Raw genomic sequence first — 23124 nt, 5'->3', positions numbered from 1 at the left:
TTGACAAATTGAATCTTTGTATTGAATTTCTTGTATTGTACAAACCGATGTACAAATATCGATGTACATGTAGCATAACTCAAACAAAAATTATATTACATGACTGTATTTATTCAACATGTTTGAGCACAAAAATTAAGTGTACTCCCTTACTATTTTTTATGATTATATTTTGATTTTCATTGAACTATAAATTAAATAAATTATAAAAATATTATACAAGCACGTAACTCGTGCATCGATGTACTAATATATATATGAAGGCGTTGACGCCTGGTAACTAACATTACATGTTTATTTCCAAAAACAAAAATTATATTACATTTCTAAATTTTATTCAACATGTTTGAGCACCAAATTTTTAAAATGTTTCCTGAATATATGCAAGAGGTTTATATTTTTCATATAATTACCACATCAAAAGTTAAAAATTTATTTTTAAAAACATTTCCCCCATTATCGTAAATTTGTCTAATAGTCTTTTGTGGGTTCAACTGTCGATCTGCTTCTTTTTATTTATAATTTCATTTATCCTATCTATAACTTCATTTACCATATGTATTGGTATTTTAAAATTTAATAATATATTAGTATTTTAAATTTCATTATATCAATTTTTATTAAATAATAGTTTTACAAAAATACACTAAAAATATTGTAATGACCCTATTTAATTATATGTTATTTGGAAATAATTAAGAGTAATTATGTTAAATGTAAATAAATAAATTATGTGTTTACAAATACTTATTAGCAAATATCAAACTTTGAGATCTTAGAAGGGTGGATAAAGCTGAGTAAGTGTATTCTCAAGAACCAATCATATAAATGAGAATATCTTTAACAGGTATAATAAAACCACACTTAATTTACGTGGAAGGCTGGAATGAGAAAGTGGAATTCACATCAGTGCATGCAACTTAGTTGTTGGAAACGTGTACATTGACTCTTTGTAGTAAAATGAGTTGGAACCTAAACCGCCTCAATTATCTTAATATTAATCGAAATAAGAAAGAAAGAAAAAAACATCTATCTCCCCAAATCCCATACGAGAACGAAGGGTGGAACACCTATCTTGAATACTAAGGTATATTTCAATTAAAACTTATTTCTAATGTTTTGTTCAGGAACTGTATTTCTTGAATCAAATATTATAATCCTACAATAAAATTTGGATATGATTTGGTAAATGATCAAGTTCTCGTTCTAGCCACTTTGGAGATTCGTTATAGCTAGCGTTGTTGTCTTTATGACAATTAAGGTGGATTATTCTAGACAATCAAAATAATCCTAAAATATTGTTGGTCATTGATCACCTCTTGGACCGTTATTATGGTGGAAAGAAGTTCTTAATTCTTTCAATTGCTATTAAGATATTCGTGGACTAACAGTACCTCAATACAAATTTGATATTAGGTTTCAATGGAAATTTTGAAATGAATTTGTCATATGCTGGAACTATAGGTTAATTAGTAGAGATTTAAAAGGTTAAAATGTCTAAATAGTTGAAATTGGATTTGTAGTGAATTTAAATGGTTGTGGAATTTTTATATGATAATAAGACCATTTAAATTAATATTCAGGTGAATTGTCTGAGTTGGCATTTCCAGGACTTTCTTGAGAATTTAAGTTACCGATAAATTAGTTGAGGTACGTAGAGATCAGTTATTTTCACGATGTTTGACAGAGGCATATGATGATCATGTAATTGATTTATGTGCTATTTGTTGATTTATGTGATATTATATGCTGACTCGCATATTATCAGTTGGTAATTGATGTGCAAAATAAAATAAAATAATTCTTTTGGTTAACACACATTTTATTTTAGTTAGACACATCAATACCACTGAACATATCATATTGAGCCTATCGGATATTGAGATCCAGTTATATTTCGGTTGAGATCCGTTATATATATGATATGATATGGTGTTCTGGAGATGTTTGGCTACCTTGATTCGGTCCGGCTTAGGTAGTTGCTGGGTTCGAGGCTGGGTCATATCCCAGGCACGGTCCGTTGAGTCGTGGACCAGCTCGAGCATATATGTATGATTGTTGATATCGATCATTTGATTCCTGATATCCTGATATCTTGCACCTATACATGCATTGCATTCATGCATGGCATCATTGCATTTCTATGTCATATATCGTGGTTACTTGATGTCTCGTACTGGGGTTCTGACCACCGAGAGGGGTCTGTCGTGTCTTTTGTGTGTGGACATGACAGGTGGTACAGGTGGTTCGACCTCAGGCGCTCGAGAGGAAGCCTTAGGAAGTACCAGAGCTCCTTGAGAGTGGGCTTAGTTGTATTTAGCTACTGCGTGGTGTTGCTGTCTCCCATATACTATATGTATATATTTGGAGCATTGTATTATAATATTATCGAGCCTTGTCGGATCTATGATATTTTGAGTTTGTATATGTCATGATTGTATCTGGCTGGCACATGTTTATGATGTTGTGTTTATTGAGGACATATGTTGTGTATTTTGAGTATTTGATTTTCTGGTATGTCCTATTTATGCGAATGTCATGCCGAAATTTTTATAATGTCATGCCGAAATTTTTATAGGCCCAAACGCAAATGCTTATTCACTTTTCCTCTGTTTACTGATTAATCATGATTGCATGTTAATAAATCGTTATTAGGATAACGGACCTCACAAATATTATAAAATTAGTATGTAACGACTAGGTCGAATAATTTTAAAATGAATTTTATGGATAATAAATCACATAATTTGAGAAAATAGTATTACATAAAATCACTAAAAAAACAAAAATGCAACCATCGGGGGACGGTAAGCTTAAAAAAAATGTAATAACAAAAAAAAATTACTTAAAAAAATCTAATAGGAGGAGCAACGAGTAACGGATATCTATATTAAGCCATCTCTAACTACAAAATCTATTTTGGTGTAAATTTTACACTAAAATAGTGAGATTTATTCACCAAATGCACCATCTACCTCCAACCCATTTACTTTAAATCTTACACCAAAAAAATATTCTTGAAACCTTTATTTTAAAAATATTAATTATTATCTTTTTATTTAATATATTTTTAATTATGAATTGTATTGTTATATAAATTTTTTTTGTATTAAATTAGAATATTTATAAATCAAATTATTGATTAATTATTAACAGTTTTGTACATATAACATACTCGAGCGACATATGAAATTTTTATTATTATTATTTTTTTTATAACAATAGTACTACTTTCTCTTCAAATATGAATCAAACCAACTTATTTATGGATATGAATTCGTAAAGATGTCTTACATGAAACATACTCTAATTATTTAGTTATGTTATTTTCATTTCTGTATTTTTAATTTGTGGTGTTTATGATAATTGAGAGTGATATGATTATTTAAACTTACACAAGATTGTCACAAATTTTTGTATACACACCATATCTTTTATATAATACTTCATCCATAATATTTTGAACCTAACTATTACCTAGTGTTAGAGATGACAAAAGCTCTTACGAATTTTCAACCCGATCAATGCAAAATACTTAGTATTTATATATAAAAATATTATTTTTCATTATAGATATGAATCAAATCAACTCGTCTCAAGAACATAAATATGTGATATTGTTTCACATGAAACATACTCAAATAGACCGATATTGTATCCATATCCCGAACCGAATTTTTACGTTTTTACCATCCGATATTTCGGAAATTTTGTTTGGTGTTGTGACTCTCTGCTAGTGTTTATTTATTGGATTTCACATTCAGTACTAGAAGCCTTAATTCGCTCTATAGACTTCTGGTTTTGGCAAATATACACTAATGATTGTTGAGCTCTTTTATTGAAGTGTCATTCAAAAAAATGTCTGCTTCAAACAGTAATTTTTCGATTAATCTCTGAGTTTGTGTGCTTGTTTAATTATTGTATTCTATAATTCTTGTCATTGTGCTTTCGCAAATATATTTGTTTTTGCTCCATCGATCATTTTTCTCTCTCACGCTCGGTGTATAAAACTCTTGGAGGAGACGAGACGGTTCTTAATGTGTCATCAAAATATTCAAGTTTTAGCAGTTCTAGATCAGGTATGTTGTCTTTAGAATCTTACAACTTGTGCGGTTAATTTTAGAAATCGAACCTTTCAAACTAATCAGCTTAATATCCAAATAAAAAGGTTTAGAGTCGAGGGTGATGTTTGTTCTCTTGATTTAGTTTCAAACGAAAAATTTAAATGTGTGGTTTGCCCTCCGGAAAACAATCCAATCCGCATTTAAATTACTGACCGTCGATTACACCTCACCAATCCCATAAAAACTACGCGGATCGCTATCACGGACCGTCGATTACACCTCAAGATCTAACGGATCTCGCTGATTTTCACCTCATATATAACACGATCCCCGCTTCAAAACGGATAACAGCTCAACATACTAAATTTTGTGATACTCGATTCCTGAATTAGAAGCAGAGGAAAATGTCTGGACGTGGCAAGGGTGGCAAGGGTTTGGGAAAGGGCGGAGCAAAGCGTCATCGGAAGGTGCTTCGTGACAACATTCAGGGCATCACAAAGCCCGCCATCCGCCGCCTGGCTCGTAGGGGCGGTGTCAAGCGCATCAGTGGCCTTATCTACGAAGAGACTCGTGGTGTATTGAAGATCTTCCTGGAGAACGTCATCCGAGATGCTGTTACCTACACAGAGCATGCTCGCCGTAAAACTGTCACCGCCATGGATGTGGTGTACGCGCTCAAAAGGCAAGGCCGCACACTCTACGGATTTGGCGGCTAGGGTTGTCACAACGGGTCGGGGTGAAAAAAAAAGGATATGTAAAGAGTGTGACTGGTATCTAATCTGAGTTAGTTTTGTTGTAGCTGTCGTTTTGTTATAAAATAATGTACTGAGATCTGTATTGGGTCTGTGTTCTTGCTTTGTTTAAAATCTGATTAATGGGATTGTCATCAGTTGTATTAATTTGTATTTTGAGATGGAAGAATGGTTGTAATAATATTGAAATATGCAGTTTTGAATCTCTTCCGAGAATGACTTTGTTAGAGGCTCTGGAAAGGGTGTTGGTTTTCTTGGTTGCATTTTTTTATGTTAAGTTTCCCATTTCATTACTAAAAACCTGCGAACCGTAGAGCGAAATGGGATCTAGGTTTTTACATTACTAAGGTGTTTTCAAGTTAGTTCAAAAGATATATACTTTACAGCAAGATTTAATTGTGTTGGATCTTGGTTTTTCAATACTATGCTAATAAAGAGTCAGCAAGAACTATATATGAACTAATTGACTGTGAGTTTGTTATTGCGTTATCACTTCTGTCATGGTGGAAATCTTTTGTAGGATTTAAATAAAAACTGTTGTGGGCTCGACCTGTGTTTTACTTGCCCTAGCTGTTGCTCTAGCTGGTAATGGAGGAGAGTTGTGAGTTTAGTTCTTTTCGTGATGGTGGTGACTAATCTTGCAATTAAGTGATTGTTAGAGTAAGTGTCCAATAAACTAATTTATAATTTAGATTTTATTAAATTTTATAAATAAAATAATCTTTATTTTAATAATATTTTAAAGTATAATTCAATTATCACATTTACTTTATTAAATCAATTGAATATATTATAGTACTATGAGGTCCATTTTGTAACGTAGATTATGAAATTAATTAGAAAATATACTATATATTTCAAACTTGTTTCTAGTCGATTCAATTGTCTAAAATAAGGATAAAGTTCGTTTGAGCTCGAGACTATCATATGTGATAGTAATGTCAGATTTCATTGGTAAGAGCATGAAGATTTCCATTCATACATATAAATGCTCATTGGATGAGACATTGAACAACTCACTTGTACTTTCCAAGTGGTTATCACTTATCGAGTGGATTAGTCCACGGTTATGGTTGTACATCATTAGTCTTTAGACCGGGACAACATGGAGGCTCTATATGTTATAACTGCATTTTGACTTGTTTACCGGCTCCAAGAGGGTCATCGGGTGACGAAGTTGAGTGTAGTTTCGACATGCATAAAACTCGATTCATTGTAGTCGGGATTCACAGCTTATCTATGAGTATGGATATCTTATGTGATCTGCTGAGTTAATAGTGCAAAAAATATCTGGCCAGAGTAAGACATGTGTATTATGAAATGTGTTTCCTTAGTTGCACCTACAATGCGACTATGATTACTTAAAAATACATTATATTGTTATCGAATTCGTTTGTAACTCACGATATATCAGAAGTTGTAGATTTGATCGAGATATATATGTTGTTGTAGGGATTGTATTGTACTTTACCATAGCTTATTGGTTTTGCAAGAACTATCAGTTATACTTAAGAATTGTGGTGCGATGTCATTAGACGCTCTCGCAATATCTTAAGCATCCAACCTACCCGCTAACTGACTCAACGTAGTTTGCTTTCTAGGTTTATTTTCACGCTTAGTACAAATGCTATACAATTGCAAAAACTTCTCTTCATAGTTGCTCCGAGATTCTACTACATCAGACCGGTATAGTATCAATCTCCCGGCTGATCACCCGGTGCTCGGTCGGTGATTTGTTGTCCTCGGGTGGAGGTGCCGTCTCATCTGTACTGGTGGTTCAAGGCAACCACCGGTTTGAAAGATTACTAGGTATAGGGGAGCATATGAGATAACGAGTAAGAGGTATAACTTGGAGATATGATCGGGGAGTGATGATTGAAAGCGTGGTCCATGGACAAAATAATTAAACGTGTAAAGTATTTTAGCGTGTAAACATGTATGTTATTGTGATATATACTCGATCTTATCCTTCGGGCAATGTCTTGAGCAATGGTTGATTCAATGACATACTTTCAAGTTGGCTAATTTTCGACCTCACGTGATAAATCATATATAATTCATTGTATGTTATCGGAATATCAACTCTTAAGAGTAAAGTTGAAAGATTGATCAACTAAATTTACTATTACTAATCCATTTTTAAATATTTATGATAGATATTCAGATCAATATTTTAAAATAATAAAAGTTATACCCAAGAACCCTAATTGAAACATTGATCAGCTTTGCTCATCCTCAATCTCCCAGAATCCCAAGGCTCTAACAAAACAAGCCGAGCCCGCGACAATCATGGCGGCGAATATTGGAGGGATTATAACATCCAGTTTAGATTTCTTGGGTAGTTGAGACCGGAAACAAAAAATCTCCGACGGGATATCTAACGGAAGCCGGACGGAGCCGGCCACTCCACCACAGTAAGCGGTAGAAGTAGGGCTGACAGCTGAAACAAAAGCCAATTCCGGCAAGAACGCCGCCACTGCCACTGTCACCGTTAAGAGTGCCGTCCATGTGGTTGCATACAGCAGCACAGACAATCTCGGATGAGAAAATCTTCGAAGCAATGAGTTCAAGAAACTCATGAAACTGATCATCAATATTTCTGATCAATATATGTTCTTCAAATATTTCTCTTTCAATATTATCTCAAAGATATAGATCGAATACAGATCGGAAGAGGTTGGACTTAAACCTAATATTAACTAATGATTCCAACTAATTTTACGATGTTTGAAGATTGAATATTATTGTTATTTTGAGTTGGTTAGTGTGTGTGGTGAAAATCGTTATCAATTCACCAACTCCTCATCAACTGCCCAGCTGGCATTGATAGTTCTTTAAAAGGGAAAATGATTCTTTTTTCATTAATATGTTGAATTTTAAGTTTTGGTCAATTAATTTATCAAAATTTAATTTTGGTCCACTAACTTTTAATTTCCAACTATTTTCATCCATTCATTGACATGACACATGACAAATCAGAAATTTTCGATGCCACGTCATAACTTTTCAATAACATATCGCCATTTTCCGGTATCACGTCAAAATTTTCAATATCACATCCGCAATTAGACCAAAATAGTCAAAAATTAAAGTTAGGTGTACCAAACTAAACTTTGAAAAGTTATGAGACCAAAACCAAAAAATTGAACAAATTAGCGGGGAAAAAAACTATTTTATCTTATTTAAAATGAACCTAAAAAGGGAAATGAGTTATTTTTTCCAATAAATAAACGTTAGCGTAAATTTTTTCCCAATAAATTAACATTCATTTTCATTTCTCTAAATTATTTCTGAAAATACTTTTGCAAAATTTCAAAAAAGTAAACCCAGACATTGTAAAGGTAGATGGAGTAGTTTGAGGAAATTCAATAAATGATTAGTCCTATTCCTTTAAATAGTTTATTTGAGTTGGGAAATATCTTGATGATCTTGTGTACGTGTTCAATTATGGTTTTTCTTTTTTATTTTTCATTGTCAATTCTTTTAAGGAGGTGGTTGTTTGAATCGTAATTGGTTTGAAATTTAAACATACATACATATTTATTAAATTAAATTAAATTAAACTAGATAATAATTAATGATAATGCCACCCACCAATTTAATTAAGGGGACCCNAATGAAAATTCATTTCACTCGTTTATCTCTTGTATAAGAACAAAACTTTTTTCAGTAATAAAATTATATCTGTAATAATAATAATAATAATAATAATAATAATAATGGAGGGAGATGTGTCCAATGTAGAGTCATGTGATTTGATTCTGAAATTGTCCCAAAGAGAATGGGTAGGTGGCCACCTCTTTTATTCATTTGTTGACCAAATTAAATTCCTAACAAATCCCCATGTTAGTTTACTGCCCGAATTTCTGCACCTACATTATTGCTTCGAAAGTTTTCTTTCTTTCTTTTTTTTTTTTTTTAAAAAAAATATAATATAATATACTGTAAATCTTTATTAAATGAATGTTTTAATGATAATATAAAAATTTATTTAGGTAATGTGAAATGTGATATGGTAAACGAATGGAAAAAAGTTACTGAATCTCAATTATATAGTATATCATGATAATTGATACCTTTGATATAAATGAATATCACGATTTGGGAATAAACAAACTCATGAAATAACTAGAAAATGTGACTCCTACGCTTCTCGCACAGTCAAGCTACAAAAAATGAAAGTACCAAATGTAATGCTCAAAAAAAAAAAAATCACCAAATATAGATAGATATTCATGATTATCCTTTTAAATTATATATTAAATGGAATCAAACAGCTTTCATCTCAGATCGCATGCACAGCTAGGGGGTTGAAGAAACTTTACTACCCTTTTCTAGAACGATCGGGAAACGGCATTTGTTCCACAGGCTTGGGAGGAGCTTGCGCCGGCGGAAAGTGGATCGGTGGAGGAGCTTGAGTGGCGGAAGGCGGCGGATGCCTGACCTTGCTTTCTCCACCTGAGGTATCCTCCGGAAGAGGGTCGGAGAGGTTGTCTGGAAGCACAAATACACCCTGCGACGGCCGGCGCTGGTGGCGGTGGGTCCTCTGTGACATCGAATCGTCAGTACGGTGTAATAATGGAGTGTTTGGGTTTGGAATGTGGGGGAGAGGAGGTGGGTTTGGTGGGGTTTATATATTTGCGGCATTACAAGGTCAAAGATTATCCATTCACATTGGGATTCCAATGCATTTATTATATGAAATTATGTGAATCTAATCCAAATCATGGCCATAATAATTACTCATTAGTTACTCTAAATAGGATTTCATTATTCTTTTATTATATGTTTCAACAATCATGTAATTTTGTGTTAATTATTAAAGGTGTGATTAATTAACCATAATACGAATGATTGGGTTTATCAAAATATTTTAACTAAATCCTACCTATTTTATGTAAAATTTGTGTTCTGTGAGACATGTCAACCCTACCGATATTCATAATAAAAAGTAATACTTTTAACATAAAAAGTAATAGTTTTTAATGGATAACCCAAATAAGATATCTGTTTCACAAAATATTGTTCATAAGATTAAGCGTTTACTTTCTTGATATCTTTTTTGTTTCAAACTCGTACTCAAATTCTACGAGATATTAGATTTATAAACCATTTTATGCATCTTTATATTATATATATTTTATCATTGTATCTCACCAGTCAAACAATGTTTTAAATTTATAATTTTTTAATACCTTTTCCTTTAACAATGATATAGTTTGATATTCGAAGATACTATTATACATTATTTAATATAATAATTAATTCACATGCATGGATTGTGTGACATTACTAATATAATTAAAAGTAGTTCATTTGTGAGACAGTCTCACAAATATATATCAGTGAGAAGACACGATCCACTGTATATTTGTAATTAAAATCAATATTTTTTACATAAAAAATAATACGTTTTCATGCATTGAGTCGAGTCAGAGATCCGTTGCACAAAGTTTATTTATGTGACAATCGCACATAAATCTTTGTGTATAATTAAAGGAACAAAAGTGTTTTATTATTGTTGGTCGCTGCATAGATTTTGATGAACACGTGGCATGTGGTATATGACGCTTAAGGTTATAATAAATTAGTTTTAGAAAGTGTATATCACATTATGTGAAAATAATATATCACAAATTCATATGAGACGATTTCATATATCAATTTTTTGAGATGGATCATCGACCCGATTCGACTTATAAAAATATTATTTTTATGTCGATCGAAACTATTATTTTTCATTGCAACTCTGGATCATGTTAACTCGTCTCACAAATATAGAGTCGTGAGATCGTATCATGAGAGACATACTCATAATATTTCACGTGCATGCCAAGTTCATAATAATGCTTTAAATTTAAAATTCGATACATACAATTAATAATCAGGAAAGGATATTCATTTTATGCGTAGCAAATTATCGATTTTGAAACGTGAGATATATTATTATCTATATACTATTTTATTAAGCAATTAGAGAGATGTGTAGTCTCTTGTTGTGTTTGTGTTTTTAAAAAAATATAAATGTATAAAATACTCTTTTCTTTGTAATTATTGAAAAGAGATTAAAATTATATATAATTTAAATCGCTAATTCAGTACACATAAATAATTACAGAAGGTAATTACATTTTAATATTTAAATTATGATTGTTAATTCATTTATCGCATTTCATATTATATATCTTCTGGGCACCCACATCCGACTAGGACATATACGTGAACACTTACGAGGTAATGTTCACTTATTAGATTTATATTTTCATCACATCTATTAAATAGATGTCACTTCAACGGTGCTCATNATATTTAAAATTAATGTAAATTTTGTTACTGTTGATTCATTCTGGGCCCAAACAGAAAGCCCGTAATGATATGATGGAGTAAAAGAAATACGGGATCCGATAAATTTTAAAATTTACCATAGTCAGATTCACGAATCTATGGTAAATATTTTGACTTGCAAAATTCCGTACAAGATTCACAACACACTGTACAAAGCTTGTTGTAGTAGCCCTTGTGCTGGTGGCCGAAAAGAGCTTAAACCCTAAAATTTCCTTCACAAATCGTAACTGCAACTTAAATAATTTCTAGAACAATTATTTCAGTTAGTTTATTAATAAAAGTTATACCCTTATTTTAGTTGATCCGCGTCAACAATGGCTTCGTATATTCCTCAACATGTCTGCATCAGATACTCAGAACACAAGGAACCAAAGGTTTGATTTTTATTTTTTTTGGTTTTAGAATTGAGTATTTTAGTCGGTTTTCTGCCAGTGATTAACTTTACTGATCGTTAAAGAATACTTTCTGATCCATGAACCAATTTCGAACGGTTACCAGCTTAATGCTGAAACTATTTTTTTGTAATTTACTCTAGGAGTATAAGTTGTGTGGATTTATGGCGGTGTATGTTATAACGTTGTGTTAACAGGTGTATTAGCTCATTGGGATGGAGTTAATGTCGGATGGTATCAGGGTCTGAACCTGAGCTTTTAGGGGCTGTTGGGTTTAATTATTAAACGCGCCATTTTGTTGATTTGCAATTGAAGAAATCGTGTTGTGCAGGTATTTTGCATGTCAGGCCATTTGAGAATGAGTTTCAGAGTGTTTGCTGCTTCATCTATTGCAAAGGATGTGTCAAGCTACATACCTGCAGCACCGATTTTGTTGCCTGAAGGGCCCTGGCAACAGGTTGTCACTAACATATTGAAATTCGTTTGTGGTCTATTTAATTAAACATGATCACATAGAACTTGGAATTTTAAGCATTAATTACTTCTTTGTTTCAACATTTATGGTATTTAAGAATAGATTCCAGGGGGAGTTGCAGCTGCAAAAGGTTTCAAAGCTGCTGGAATGTATGGTGGATTACGAGCAGTTGGAGAAAAGCCTGATCTTGCATTGATCACTTGTGATACAGATGCCATATCGGCAGGTTGGTTTCCTTTGTTAGAGAAATTAGCTTGCATTATTCCAATCAAAATTATGTGTGTTAAAAATGCACATGTTCAGGGACATTGTCAGAAATTTTTTGTGTCATGCTTTTGACAAATGTTTTGTTTTCTAGGGGCGTTCACCACTAATGTGGTTGCAGCTGCTCCTGTGCTATACTGTAAAAAAGCATTAGATGACTCCCCAACGGTATGTTAGGGACACAATTTTTTATCCTTGTCATGCGATGGGCTCAAAAGTGAGTTTAGTTCAGCTTCAGCAGGCATGGAAAACTTTAAGTACCATTTGCATCAGATAATGTTAGAATGCTGAAATGATGTGAAAAACTGTGTGGCTACTAATCTCTTGAATTCAAATGGAAGGAATAGAAAGAAATGGGTATGTGCATAAATTTGAGAGTGTGTGAACTCTTGGAAATGTTAGAGCTATTTGCTCCAATTGCCAATTTATTTTGTCTATCCAGAAATTAATTTTCTTCCATGTTATTCCCAACACTTCACTTGATGGATGTCTTTATTCTACTTCCAGGCTCGTGCAATACTAATAAATGCTGGTCAGGCAAATGCAGCAACGGTAAGTTTTTATTTTGGCTGGTTATTATCTGAAAGTGGACATGGAATATCATTTTTTCTGTGCATGCTTTTTTCATTGTACTAATATTTCTTGCTGGCTAGTATTGTCATGTTCAAAGAAATTTTTATGCGATGGAGCTAAGATACCTTACATTTTATGTAGGGGGATGCTGGTTACCAGGATGTTGTAGATTGCTCTCATGCCCTTTCCGAGGTATGCAATTTTTAGAGTTATTTCCAATTAGAGGAACCAAACATTTTTTGTGCCTAACTTCCTATTAACTGTAGTTGCTGCAATTGAATCCTTTCCAAGTTTTGATTGAATCTACTGGCGTAATTGGTCAAAGAATCAAGAAGGTGATTCTTGGTCATCAACATGGTCTTGTTCAACTGAACATTTGGCACATGAGTAACATAATTAACACTGTTTTTGCCACATGTAGGAAGCTCTTCTCAAGGCTCTTCCAAATTTAGTTAATCACCTTTCATCTTCTGTTCAGGGGTATTCTTCTGATTGAATACACCACCTTCTCATCCTATAATTTATCTCTTTTAATCGAAAAGTTATGTTTTGCGTGTGTATTTTTTTACGCGGATGTTAAGCTGACTAGTATTGTCGACCAAACTTCTCTCGCTATTTATCTTTTCTCTTAAACCTATCATAGAATCCACACCATTTCATTTCTTGTGTTTTATCTTATTACTTTCTCTATATTGATCCTTTCTAGATTTATAATGGTAAATATTGTTATTGGATAAGTAGGGCAGACTCGGCTGCTGTAGCAATAACTACAACTGATCTTGTGAGCAAAAGTGTCGCAATTGAATCTAAGGTGTGTGCCTTCTTTTTGTCCTTGCAAGTGCATATTTAGATAACAATTTCAATTTGTATTTGCTTATCCAACATTTATTTTTGTACGAACTAATCTCCAGATCAAGGATAACATTCATTTCTTTTTGTTTCTCATTTACTATCACCTAATTCCAGTTCAAGACTAACATTGGAAGTCAATTCTCTATATCGCTTCATTTTATTACTAGCTGGACTTGTGCTTGTATGTTAGGAACTGAATATAACTATCTTTATAGCTAATGTAATTTCCTTCACTGATTGAAGAGTTGTTCTCCTCTCCCTATGACAAGTTTTTCATGCTTCTAATTGGTAAGTTTACTACATGTAGATCGGAGGAACCTGTGTAAGAGTAGGCGGTATGGCCAAGGGCTCCGGGATGATCCACCCAAACATGGCAACAATGCTTGGTGTAGGTTGCTAATATTTTTTTGACATTATTCAAGAAATCAGCATCAATTATTCAATACCCATGATTCTACTTTTTCAGGTCATTACCACTGATGCTTTGGTCACAAGTGATGTTTGGCGAAAGATGGTACTTGTTGCTGTGAACCGTAGTTTTAATCAAATAACTGTAAGTATCATCATCCTGGTGTTATTTACATATATCTAATGATATAAATTATAAGCATTTGTTGCTAAGCTTTTTATGAATGGTAACCATGCTACTTTTGAGTATATGTGTTAGTTGTGTCTGTGTGCATCCATTGTCGATGTTGCCCTTTCCACTGCCCTCTATCATCATTCTGGGATGTTTATTTGGCAGGTAGATGGAGACACTAGTACTAATGATTGTGTCATTGCTTTGGCTAGCGGTCTTTCGGGAGCAAACAATATTTCTTCTTTACAAAGTCCTGAGTCACAGCATCTGCAAGCATGTCTTGATGCTGTAAGTTTAATTGATTTAAGCAGTTTCAATTAATAAATCATACGCACTGATATTTGTCTGTAATGTTTCTACCATGATCTTTTGTTTAACAGTATTTATTATTTATCAAAAGACCTGTATTTGGCAATACTGTGAGCTTGTGAAAGTAAAGGCATGCCTAACATGGAATAACTTGCAACAATCAAATTTCATAGACGGCATGTTGGTGTAGAATAACTTGGTAACAATTAAATTCATAGACCGCATGCGTAACATGGAATAACTTGGTAACATTAAGTTTCATGGACTAATGTCATGTGCTAATTTTGACTTCTTTGGTAGGTGATGCAAGGCCTTGCAAAATCAATAGCTTGGGATGGTGAAGGAGCGACATGCTTGATTGAGGTGTGCACCTCTCGCAACAGAATTTTTGACATTTTACAACCATAACAATCCAAATATATGTATTGCTCTACTTACATGTTGAACGTACTGTGAGTTCTACAAATAAAAGTGGGTATTGGTTCGACCGACAGCACTAGAGCATGATTGCAAAATGGTGGATTTGACTCGAATCTGTATGCAGGTCAAAGTAAATGGAGCCTACAGTGAAGCGGAAGCAGCTAAGGTTGCACGATCAGTGGCATCTTCTTCATTAACCAAGGCATGATTCAATACGATATGTAAAATGTTTCCAGCATAGTAGTAGCTATATCTTTCTTCTGGCCTATATTTTGCTCTGTGATGTATAGGCCGCGGTATATGGGAGAGATCCAAACTGGGGTCGAATCGCTTGTGCTGCTGGTTACGCAGGAGTTCCTTTTGATCTAAACAAGCTCCAAATATCTCTTGGGAATATTTTGTTAATGGATAATGGCCAGCCGCTGCCATTTGACAGGTATGCTAATCACTTCAAACACTGATCTGGACATTGAATTCTACCAGGCAAGAGGTCTAGTTGGATCTGACTATGATTCAGTTCAGAACATGTTTTCTATTTCCATATGAAACCAGATTACCTGAACCAAAATCGGTAACCATTTTGTGGTTGTGAAAAACCGAGAATTGATGGTTCGTCCACATTTCTATAAAGTGAAAAATTGGAACTTGAAGCAAAACTGTAAGCTCTCGTCCAAGTTCTTGAGATATGAAGAACACTTGACTTATACAAACCATTTCTTTTTTATTTCCCTTCCCAATTGAAAAAGATTCAAAATAGTTTATCTTAATATTCTTAAATAGTGAAACCTAAATAGTTTTTCTTTAGATGGACCGGCAAGCTGCTTAATTTTTCTGATAAAATCAATTTGAACAGAAACATCTCCAAACATCAATCCTTTGCTAATTTGCAGGACTGCGGCTAGTAATTATCTTAGGACGGCGGGTGAGAAACACGGGACCGTTCTAATTCAGATATCTATTGGTGAGTTTCAGAAATATGTTAGAAACCATGAATGTCTTTTTAAATCTTCCTATGGTCAACTGTGAACATACATATGTATTTTGACAGGTGATGGTCCTGGAAGTGGGTTGGCTTGGGGTTGTGACTTGAGCTATGATTATGTGAAAATTAATGCGGAGTACACAACGTAGCTAATTTGTTTCGTTGTAATTCAACACTCTCAAGTGGCAAGTGATCCCTCCCTCGTTTTTCACTTTGTGTACTTGACTATTTATGGTACTGTATTCATGATATAGTTTCCTCCTAGATGGCCTTGGGTTATTTTATGTTGCAAAAAACTTATTTCAGCAAGTGAATTAGCTGAAACTCTTCATGTCTTTAAAATGATTTTATATGCATCTATATAAAATTATCTCGAAGTAAAAATTCTCGAAGTCTTGATATGTTTTTTCCTCTTTCCATAGCACATCAAAAACTTTAAAAAAAATTCTAAGATTATGCGAAAGAAGAGAGTAAATGAAAAGAGAACCTATCTTCGCTTGCTCCTCATATTGTATCTTGGATGTATTAAAGTATAAATATAAATTGTAAAAAAAGTATAAATATACTTTATTTTTACTTCCGCCCAAAAATTAGGACACTTCCCAAAAGATGATGCTGAAAAATGAAAATGAGAAAGTAAACGAAAAGCCAATCCAACTTCACTTGTTCCTTTCCTGGAGAGAAGCCAATCTAATATTCATCAGCAATATCACCAGACGAAACATTTAGTCAATGGCCTATAACGTCGTACACCCTAGTTACTCAAAGCATGAGCCATCAATTAACAGTAGTAACCGCAAAGTAATCGATTCAAACGCATTGTACGAAAATCTCCTGATACAGGAAATTATAAATTTTACCGATCTTGCATGTTTCACAAAAAATTACAAGATCCCACCCTCCCATTATTTATATACAATGGGTGAGATGGAAACAAAAGTGAACTAGCATAGAGAGGCAATCATGCAGTAGACACGAATCAGGGGCAGATTTCCCCAGAGAAACGACACCAAAATGGGTTCGCTCACTCTCAACTACGAAGGCTTGAACTTGTTGGCATTCCCACTGTTTTTTTGACCTTGCTTCTTGTCTTTTCCCTTGCTTCCTTTCAAAGATTTGGAGCCACCCTTTTGCTTGTTCTTTCCATACTTCTTGCCATTACTGCGGCAATGTTGATTACTGTCACAAGGAAAGTGTGAAACTGATGCTGGAACTGGATCATAGACGTCAGAAGCCCATGTCACAGAAAGCTTCTTAGTTGGTATTCCCTGCTTTTCACGGTTACCTTTCATGGCGGATACAAGCTTCGCAGGAGTCTGAAAGATGAGACCTTCGGTTAGGATTTAGGAAACAAAATATGACAGTTGTTAACAGTAACTTCCCAAGAGATGAAGCCTTACATACTCATATGTCTGGGACATAATCAATTCAAAAACCACAGCTATTTCAATATCTAAAAGGGGCCAACCATGAAAAGTAACAACAAAACAGCAGTAACAGTGAGTAAAATAAATTAAAAGTTCGACAAACTAAAGAAGCTGGGCAAAACCTTTACTCGCCTGAATGATCCATGAAGCTTGTTCTGGTGTGAACAAATCACCAAAAACAAAATAGTATAATTTGGAAACCCAGACAAAAATTATATATGGCATCAAATTATTGGTAAGGCATGTAAAGCTGAATGGCATACAATTGTGTTAATCTGTCATAATCTTAGAAGGCATATTTATTCAGCCTTAACCCGAGAGAGCTGTAAAATGTGAACCATTGATACACAGTTGAGCATACAATTAAAGACATACCACATGGAAGCTGAATACATAGGATAGAAACATACCTCGCATGAATTAAAGAGATCCACAAACAGTATCAGACCCTAATCACAGTTGAAAATAGAAAACTAAACATTGCCCAACCAAAATGATTCTTACAATACCACTCTCGAGAGAACAAATGAAAACTTACAGGTAAGGACTGCTTAAGAGAACTATTTACCTCAGGGAGCTCAGCGGTAACATCCGTTTCCTGCATTTCTTTCCCTCCAAACAATTCCTCTACTTCAAGTTCTCCAGGAGGTGTAAATTTGGCATACTCGTTAAATAATTTTTCAGAAGCTGAACTGCTTGATGTACTCTTGTTAGAGTCTTCATGTGCAACTTCCTTCTTCACAACATTACCTATAGCATTTCTATCAGAAGACAGGCAGAAGCCACTCGTTGATTTTTGGCAATCTTGAATGTTCAGAAATTCAGTAAAACACGTCTTCAGTTCATTCATAGTATTGTCCCTTGCATTGCAACGAGTAAAATTGTGTGGATCCAATGAAAATCCACTATTGCCGCTTATATTCTGAGGGATTGGAGTATTACAAGGAACCCACACTTCCAACTAAGATGTTCTAACTAAAGGGATGACCTGAAAAAAGTTAGACTCGAATTGAGGAGATTTGGAACACAGTATCACATCCAAAATCAAGCACAATAATTCCTTTTGACCTTCAGCTGGGTAAAAATCATTGATTCAAAATTTACACAAAAGGTGGAATTGAAACATAATACACCATTTGGCAGTACCAGAAATACATATATTTCCATTAAGAAAACCCACACATTCATTTAATAACCTAACGTAAGCCCTTGGTCAACTTATCTTATTCCCTTCTTTAAGAGAATAATTTCACCACGAAATATGATCTTGAAGAAATAAACAAAAAAATAATATATCTCTGTAAATATGCCAAGAAAGTACCTTATTTCTTCTACCTGGATATTCTGGGATAATGCTTCACCTCTACAGCTCAACCGCCGTATTTAAACGAGATCCAATTAACAGAGAAGGAGAAGATCCGGAAGTTGAATTCCAATCAGAGTTATCTCACAACCAAGATTTATCAGTACAATATCCGATACGAAAATCGGGTAAACAGATAAGAAGAAGGTAGCAAAAAGCCCTCGAAGTAAAAGAAGTAAACGATCTCCAAACAAATAAAATGTTCGCAGAAGGTTAACTACTAATATTACCACGCCGATCACCTTTTTCAAGATGTTTCAGACGATGAGAAAACGAGCCTCCATAGAAGGACGTCAAGTGAGAGCGCGTGGGAAGAATCAAATCTCTACAAGGCACCGAATGCATTGTTCGATGCTCTTCGACTTCCCAATTCCCCTATTTCTTTTTTGGATTTAATCTTCCACAAAAGAACCAAACAACCGACCAAATTCTTTGGGATTTCTTGCTGCAAAAACTCCAACAAGATCTGGATTTAAATCGGGAATCATGAGAAGATCGCCGTCAAAATCCTAGGAATCGCCGGGTTCCATTGCACAGCATACCCAATACAAGAAGGCTTCTTCAACACTGTCGTCAACTTCTGTACGTAAATATTTATCCAATCTAAAAATTATTTAATTTTATAATTTTTCTTTAGGAAATTACATTTTTAACCTATCTCACTGTCTAGACTCTAGCTTCCTAGCTCTTTTTATTATTACAACATTAATCATTATTTATAAAATCTATTGATTCTGAGAAAAACTGGAAAAAAAAAACTAATTTCAGATTATGAGTATTTTCGGGGGAATATCTCCAAAGTAATTATATAAAATATTACATTTGTTGTACTTTTAATATCACACATTCTTTGAAGATTTAGTATGAGGAGGAACTATCTATGCCTTGCTTGCTCTCAATTTTTGTTCACTTGAGTGGTTTTATTACACACGAAGCTCCTTTTAATTTGTTTTAAAAAAAGATTATTTATGCAATTTAAAACTTAATAACGAGTAAGTCTCTTGTGAGACAGTCTTACGAATCTTTATATATGAGACGGATCAACCCTATAGATATTCACAATAAAAAGTAATACTCTTAGCATAAAAAATAATATTTTTTCTTGGATGACCCAAATAAGAGATTCGACCAACGAAATTGGTCCGTGAGACCGTCTCACAAGAGTTTTTGTGCTTAATATAGAATTACAAATTGTACTTTGGACTACCCAAAAACCACTTTCTAAAATTTCAACTATGCTAACGGCACATTTTCAATTTAATAATTTAATTTCCACACTTTGTTTGAATCAAGTTTGATATATTCCATCTTACAATCCTATTATAGAAGATCGAGCATGAATTTAGAAATAAGGTTTGAATGAAACAAGATTTGCAGTAAGCATTTCATGTTTAACAAACATTTCAAGCATGTACTAGCTGAACCAATGCAGAGAAACAGGCCACATTTAAAATAAATTCAGAAAAGGTAGAAGTATGATCATCTTTTTTATACAGTGACCAAGGGAGGAAAAAAGACAAGGGTAACAGACCAAGGTCTTTGCATATTGGGCAGAATAATTCAATGAAGATAAAGCATTCAATTTTCATCAGCGTGACCAAATTGGTACCAAAGGAAATGAGTTGTGCCTTCATTGTTATCCCGAAACAGATCCTTGAGCTTATGTGAGACCTTCCAGCTAGAACCTGTCCAAAAAAATGAAAAATACAGCCTTCAATGGTCCTAGTTGTGTGATGCCTAGTACATAACTTGAAATTGGAGTTTACATCACGTTATATATGATATTTAACACAGTAGTACGATTTTGGAAAAGTGTCAAGTTCTATCTTCTTTCTTTTTTCTGGTTTTGTTTTGCGAATTTTTTCGCCTTCTTACAAATTAAAATCGAGAAGTAAATCGTTTGAAGAAGCATCCCCAACACAGGTAATATTAAAGTACAATGTACGCATGGATACTAATATAGATTTTTGCTATCATTAATGGCAAACAAATTATATAAAAAAGAATAGGCATACCAATATCAAGAAACATTCAAAGGGACTTGCAATGAAACTAATATCAACACATGCATAGCATGCTTTTATTTAGAATGACTATCGGACTCAAGTTAGCAAAAATGTTTTGAAACAGTTTATCATTATTCTTGACCTTTGATATTTTGAAGGTCCTAAATAATGGGGAAAGAATGTCTATTCTACTACTGTTTTACTCCTTTCATTCTCTTGAATGTCCTAAATAATGGGGAAAGAATGTCTATTCTACTACTGTTTTACTCCTTTCATTCTCTCCTCTTGCCAGTGTTCTGTGGCAAAAGGAAAACTAGCAAGTTGATCCTAATTCCAAGTCAAGGTTTATAAATTCAAAAAGAAACCATACGTCCTTCATATCGTAACATATATAGAACTTGGACCTCATTGTTTTCTAATCACAGTTTCCTGTGAAAAGTACACATGCTTCTCTCATAGCATCTAAGCATTAACTTATGTGAAGGGATAACTTAAAATTTTATCAAGCTCCATTTTAACAGCATAAATCATATGACTACACATCAAATACACAAAACAACATGATCCTTGAAGACCAACAAGAGTAAGTCCCTGAAAATTTTAAAACAGCTGCCAGAGAAGACAAATTGAACAAAAAAAGAGACATTGAATATAAAGACTTTACCAACTCACCAGTTTTTTAATTACGCACTTAGCAAGTGGAACATACAAATGCGAATGTTGGCGTATAAATTTGTACCACCAAATTTAGTGTTCTCAAAAAAATAGTGAAGGCTCAAGGTTGTTCTTAAATTCACTAGGACAAAGAAAAACAACTATCACGGAACTCAGAATTCATGGGAAAACTACTAAAGTCATAATGGTGTCACTATTTTCTTGGTGTCAAAAACTAAATGTAAGAATTACTGAAATTGAAGGGTAACAAAGATATGTATAGGCTGTCATGAATTTTTTGGTGTTTGCATAGCAACTTGTTAAAAATAAAGTGTGCACAGCAGCTTGTAAATAATAATATAATAACAATTCCGCAAACCGTTCCACAGCATCCAATAAACTTGAAGCAATCTGAATTTCAACATTCAAATACACAAAAACAAGAGGTATCTTAAACTAGCATGCACATACAAACCTTGGTGATCCGGAGCTGGCATTCAAATTTCGATGCAGAATCCGACTAGAGCCCAATTCTACAGAGTCAATCAGCTCCTTCAATCCCATATTACCCACCTTCTCCTCCAACTCCTTTTCGTTGTTCTTATCGACATCATCACTTACCTTATTCTTCTTCTTCACTTTCATCTTCCCTGCAACAACCTTTTCAAAGTAATTACCGTAAATATACTCAGGCGTGTACCCATTCTCCTCATCAAACAACATAATATGCCCGTGCCACTCCCAAACTCTGTAATCAGACCCAGTTTCCTCATGGAAACCCACGCAAATATGATGTCCACCAATCGCCACAGCCTGACCAGAATTGGGATTCAACTTTTCAATCTCACCGCTAAGAATGGTGCGAATGATTTCCTTCTCGAGCTTAGCTTCCTCTTTCGCGAGCTGGGTTTTCGAGGAAGAGGATGGATTATCGGTATTATCGGATTCTGATTCAAAGTCCGAAACGTTGAGAAGCATGTCGGAGAAGAGGTCTTCGAGGGATTTATCAGCTGAGAAAAGCGGCGCGTGGAAGGGAGGAGCACGAGTATGAAGGCGGCCCATCAGGGATTGGATGAGGAGCTTGTCGAAATTGGGTGTAGCAGAGGGATTGCTGCCATTCATGGTTGAATCGGAATTGGGGTTTTGAGAGGGTTTTGACCCGCCTGGGGTCGCACGACATATATCACTCTTTTGCGTACAAGTACCAAATTACATTTATAGGTCAAATATTTCTTTTTCTCTGAAAAATTATATTTTTGTTTTATACTTTTCATTTTTCTATTTTAATACTCTATACTATTTTATTAAATTTGAGTATATGATAGTAACAACCTAAAAAAGATATCAATTTTTTCTTTCAACTTTACCGTTATATGATACTAATATTACACTTTTATTTTTTGTTTTCTTTTTAAATTTCAACACACACTTTTATTTTTATTTTTTTATTCCAACAATTCAATTATCAATTTAGTCTCTCCATAATTTGTCAAATTTCACTTTAGTCCATCAATAATGATGAAAAAAACTGTATACACACGCATCGCGTGCGAAGAGTAACTAGTGTTAACTCTAAATTTGTATTTTTAATCATATAACCTGTATATTTTTTTCCTATTTTTGTTCTATTATGGAGAATTTTTATTTTTATTAATGTAACATATAT

The 23124-nt window shown here is 33.9% G+C and overlaps 5 protein-coding genes across 9 annotated transcripts; 2 read left to right on the top strand and 3 right to left on the bottom strand.

The window, feature by feature from the left end:
- The first annotated feature begins 4425 nt into the window (after positions 1-4425).
- On the top strand, positions 4426-5020 carry LOC140961777 (histone H4). Its single transcript, XM_073420471.1, has one exon. The coding sequence runs from the start codon at positions 4469-4471 to the stop codon at positions 4778-4780; it is 312 nt and encodes a 103-aa protein (XP_073276572.1). The 5' UTR covers positions 4426-4468; the 3' UTR covers positions 4781-5020.
- Positions 5021-6661: 1641 nt separating this feature from the next.
- On the bottom strand, positions 6662-7613 carry LOC140962115 (uncharacterized). Its single transcript, XM_073420982.1, has one exon. The coding sequence runs from the start codon at positions 7405-7407 to the stop codon at positions 7036-7038; it is 372 nt and encodes a 123-aa protein (XP_073277083.1). The 5' UTR covers positions 7408-7613; the 3' UTR covers positions 6662-7035.
- Positions 7614-11327: 3714 nt separating this feature from the next.
- Positions 11328-16168, top strand: LOC140962091 (arginine biosynthesis bifunctional protein ArgJ, chloroplastic). 3 transcript variants are annotated; one of them, XM_073420955.1, is made up of 17 exons: positions 11328-11535; positions 11885-12010; positions 12131-12254; positions 12387-12460; positions 12800-12844; positions 13007-13057; positions 13132-13200; positions 13287-13345; positions 13607-13676; positions 14025-14105; positions 14184-14270; positions 14463-14585; positions 14907-14969; positions 15151-15228; positions 15317-15462; positions 15917-15987; positions 16075-16168. In XM_073420955.1, the coding sequence occupies exons 1-17, from the start codon at positions 11476-11478 to the stop codon at positions 16155-16157; spliced, it is 1410 nt and encodes a 469-aa protein (XP_073277056.1). In that variant the 5' UTR covers positions 11328-11475; the 3' UTR covers positions 16158-16168. The 3 variants fall into 3 exon arrangements, with proteins under 3 accessions (XP_073277056.1, XP_073277058.1, XP_073277057.1); XM_073420957.1 differs by lacking the exon at positions 11328-11535 and having other exon boundaries at positions 12138-12254; XM_073420956.1 differs by lacking the exon at positions 11328-11535 and having other exon boundaries at positions 12126-12254.
- A 621-nt stretch (positions 16169-16789) lies between these two features.
- On the bottom strand, positions 16790-19370 carry LOC140961310 (uncharacterized). Of its 3 annotated transcripts, XM_073419755.1 has the most exons (3): positions 18757-19370; positions 17974-18423; positions 16790-17324 (listed from the first exon to the last, which is right to left on the bottom strand). In XM_073419755.1, exons 2-3 carry the CDS (start codon positions 18283-18285, stop codon positions 17043-17045), a joined length of 594 nt encoding a protein of 197 aa, XP_073275856.1. In that variant the 5' UTR covers positions 18286-18423; positions 18757-19370; the 3' UTR covers positions 16790-17042. The 3 variants fall into 3 exon arrangements, with proteins under 3 accessions (XP_073275856.1, XP_073275857.1, XP_073275855.1); XM_073419756.1 differs by lacking the exon at positions 18757-19370 and having other exon boundaries at positions 18004-18735; XM_073419754.1 differs by lacking the exon at positions 18757-19370 and having other exon boundaries at positions 17974-18725.
- Positions 19371-20225: 855 nt separating this feature from the next.
- On the bottom strand, positions 20226-22630 carry LOC140961887 (uncharacterized). The gene is made up of 2 exons (XM_073420654.1): positions 21934-22630; positions 20226-20483 (listed from the first exon to the last, which is right to left on the bottom strand). Exons 1-2 carry the CDS (start codon positions 22578-22580, stop codon positions 20477-20479), a joined length of 654 nt encoding a protein of 217 aa, XP_073276755.1. The 5' UTR covers positions 22581-22630; the 3' UTR covers positions 20226-20476.
- Positions 22631-23124: the final 494 nt, after the last annotated feature.

Source organism: Primulina huaijiensis, chromosome 16 (genome assembly GCF_012295235.1).
Source record: "Primulina huaijiensis isolate GDHJ02 chromosome 16, ASM1229523v2, whole genome shotgun sequence".
In the NCBI taxonomy this organism is placed as follows: Eukaryota; Viridiplantae; Streptophyta; class Magnoliopsida; order Lamiales; family Gesneriaceae; genus Primulina; species Primulina huaijiensis.
Note: the sequence above shows the minus strand (reverse complement) of the source record. Positions and strands in the feature narration are given on the sequence as shown.

Bases quoted from the DNA above. Each gene is read 5' to 3' on its own strand.
- LOC140961310 (XM_073419755.1), bottom strand. From the start codon at position 18,285: ATGAATGAACTGAAGACGTGTTTTACTGAATTTCTGAACATTCAAGAT. The intron at 17,325-17,973 runs GTAAGTTTTCAT...CTCATCTTTCAG, and splicing joins CTCTTAAGCAGTCCTTACCT to ACTCCTGCGAAGCTTGTATC.
- LOC140961777 (XM_073420471.1), top strand. From the start codon at position 4,469: ATGTCTGGACGTGGCAAGGGTGGCAAGGGTTTGGGAAAGGGCGGAGCA.
- LOC140962115 (XM_073420982.1), bottom strand. From the start codon at position 7,407: ATGATCAGTTTCATGAGTTTCTTGAACTCATTGCTTCGAAGATTTTCT.
- LOC140961887 (XM_073420654.1), bottom strand. From the start codon at position 22,580: ATGAATGGCAGCAATCCCTCTGCTACACCCAATTTCGACAAGCTCCTC.
- LOC140962091 (XM_073420955.1), top strand. From the start codon at position 11,476: ATGGCTTCGTATATTCCTCAACATGTCTGCATCAGATACTCAGAACAC. The intron at 11,536-11,884 runs GTTTGATTTTTA...CGTGTTGTGCAG, and splicing joins CAGAACACAAGGAACCAAAG to GTATTTTGCATGTCAGGCCA. The intron at 14,271-14,462 runs GTAAGTATCATC...TTTATTTGGCAG, and splicing joins GTAGTTTTAATCAAATAACT to GTAGATGGAGACACTAGTAC.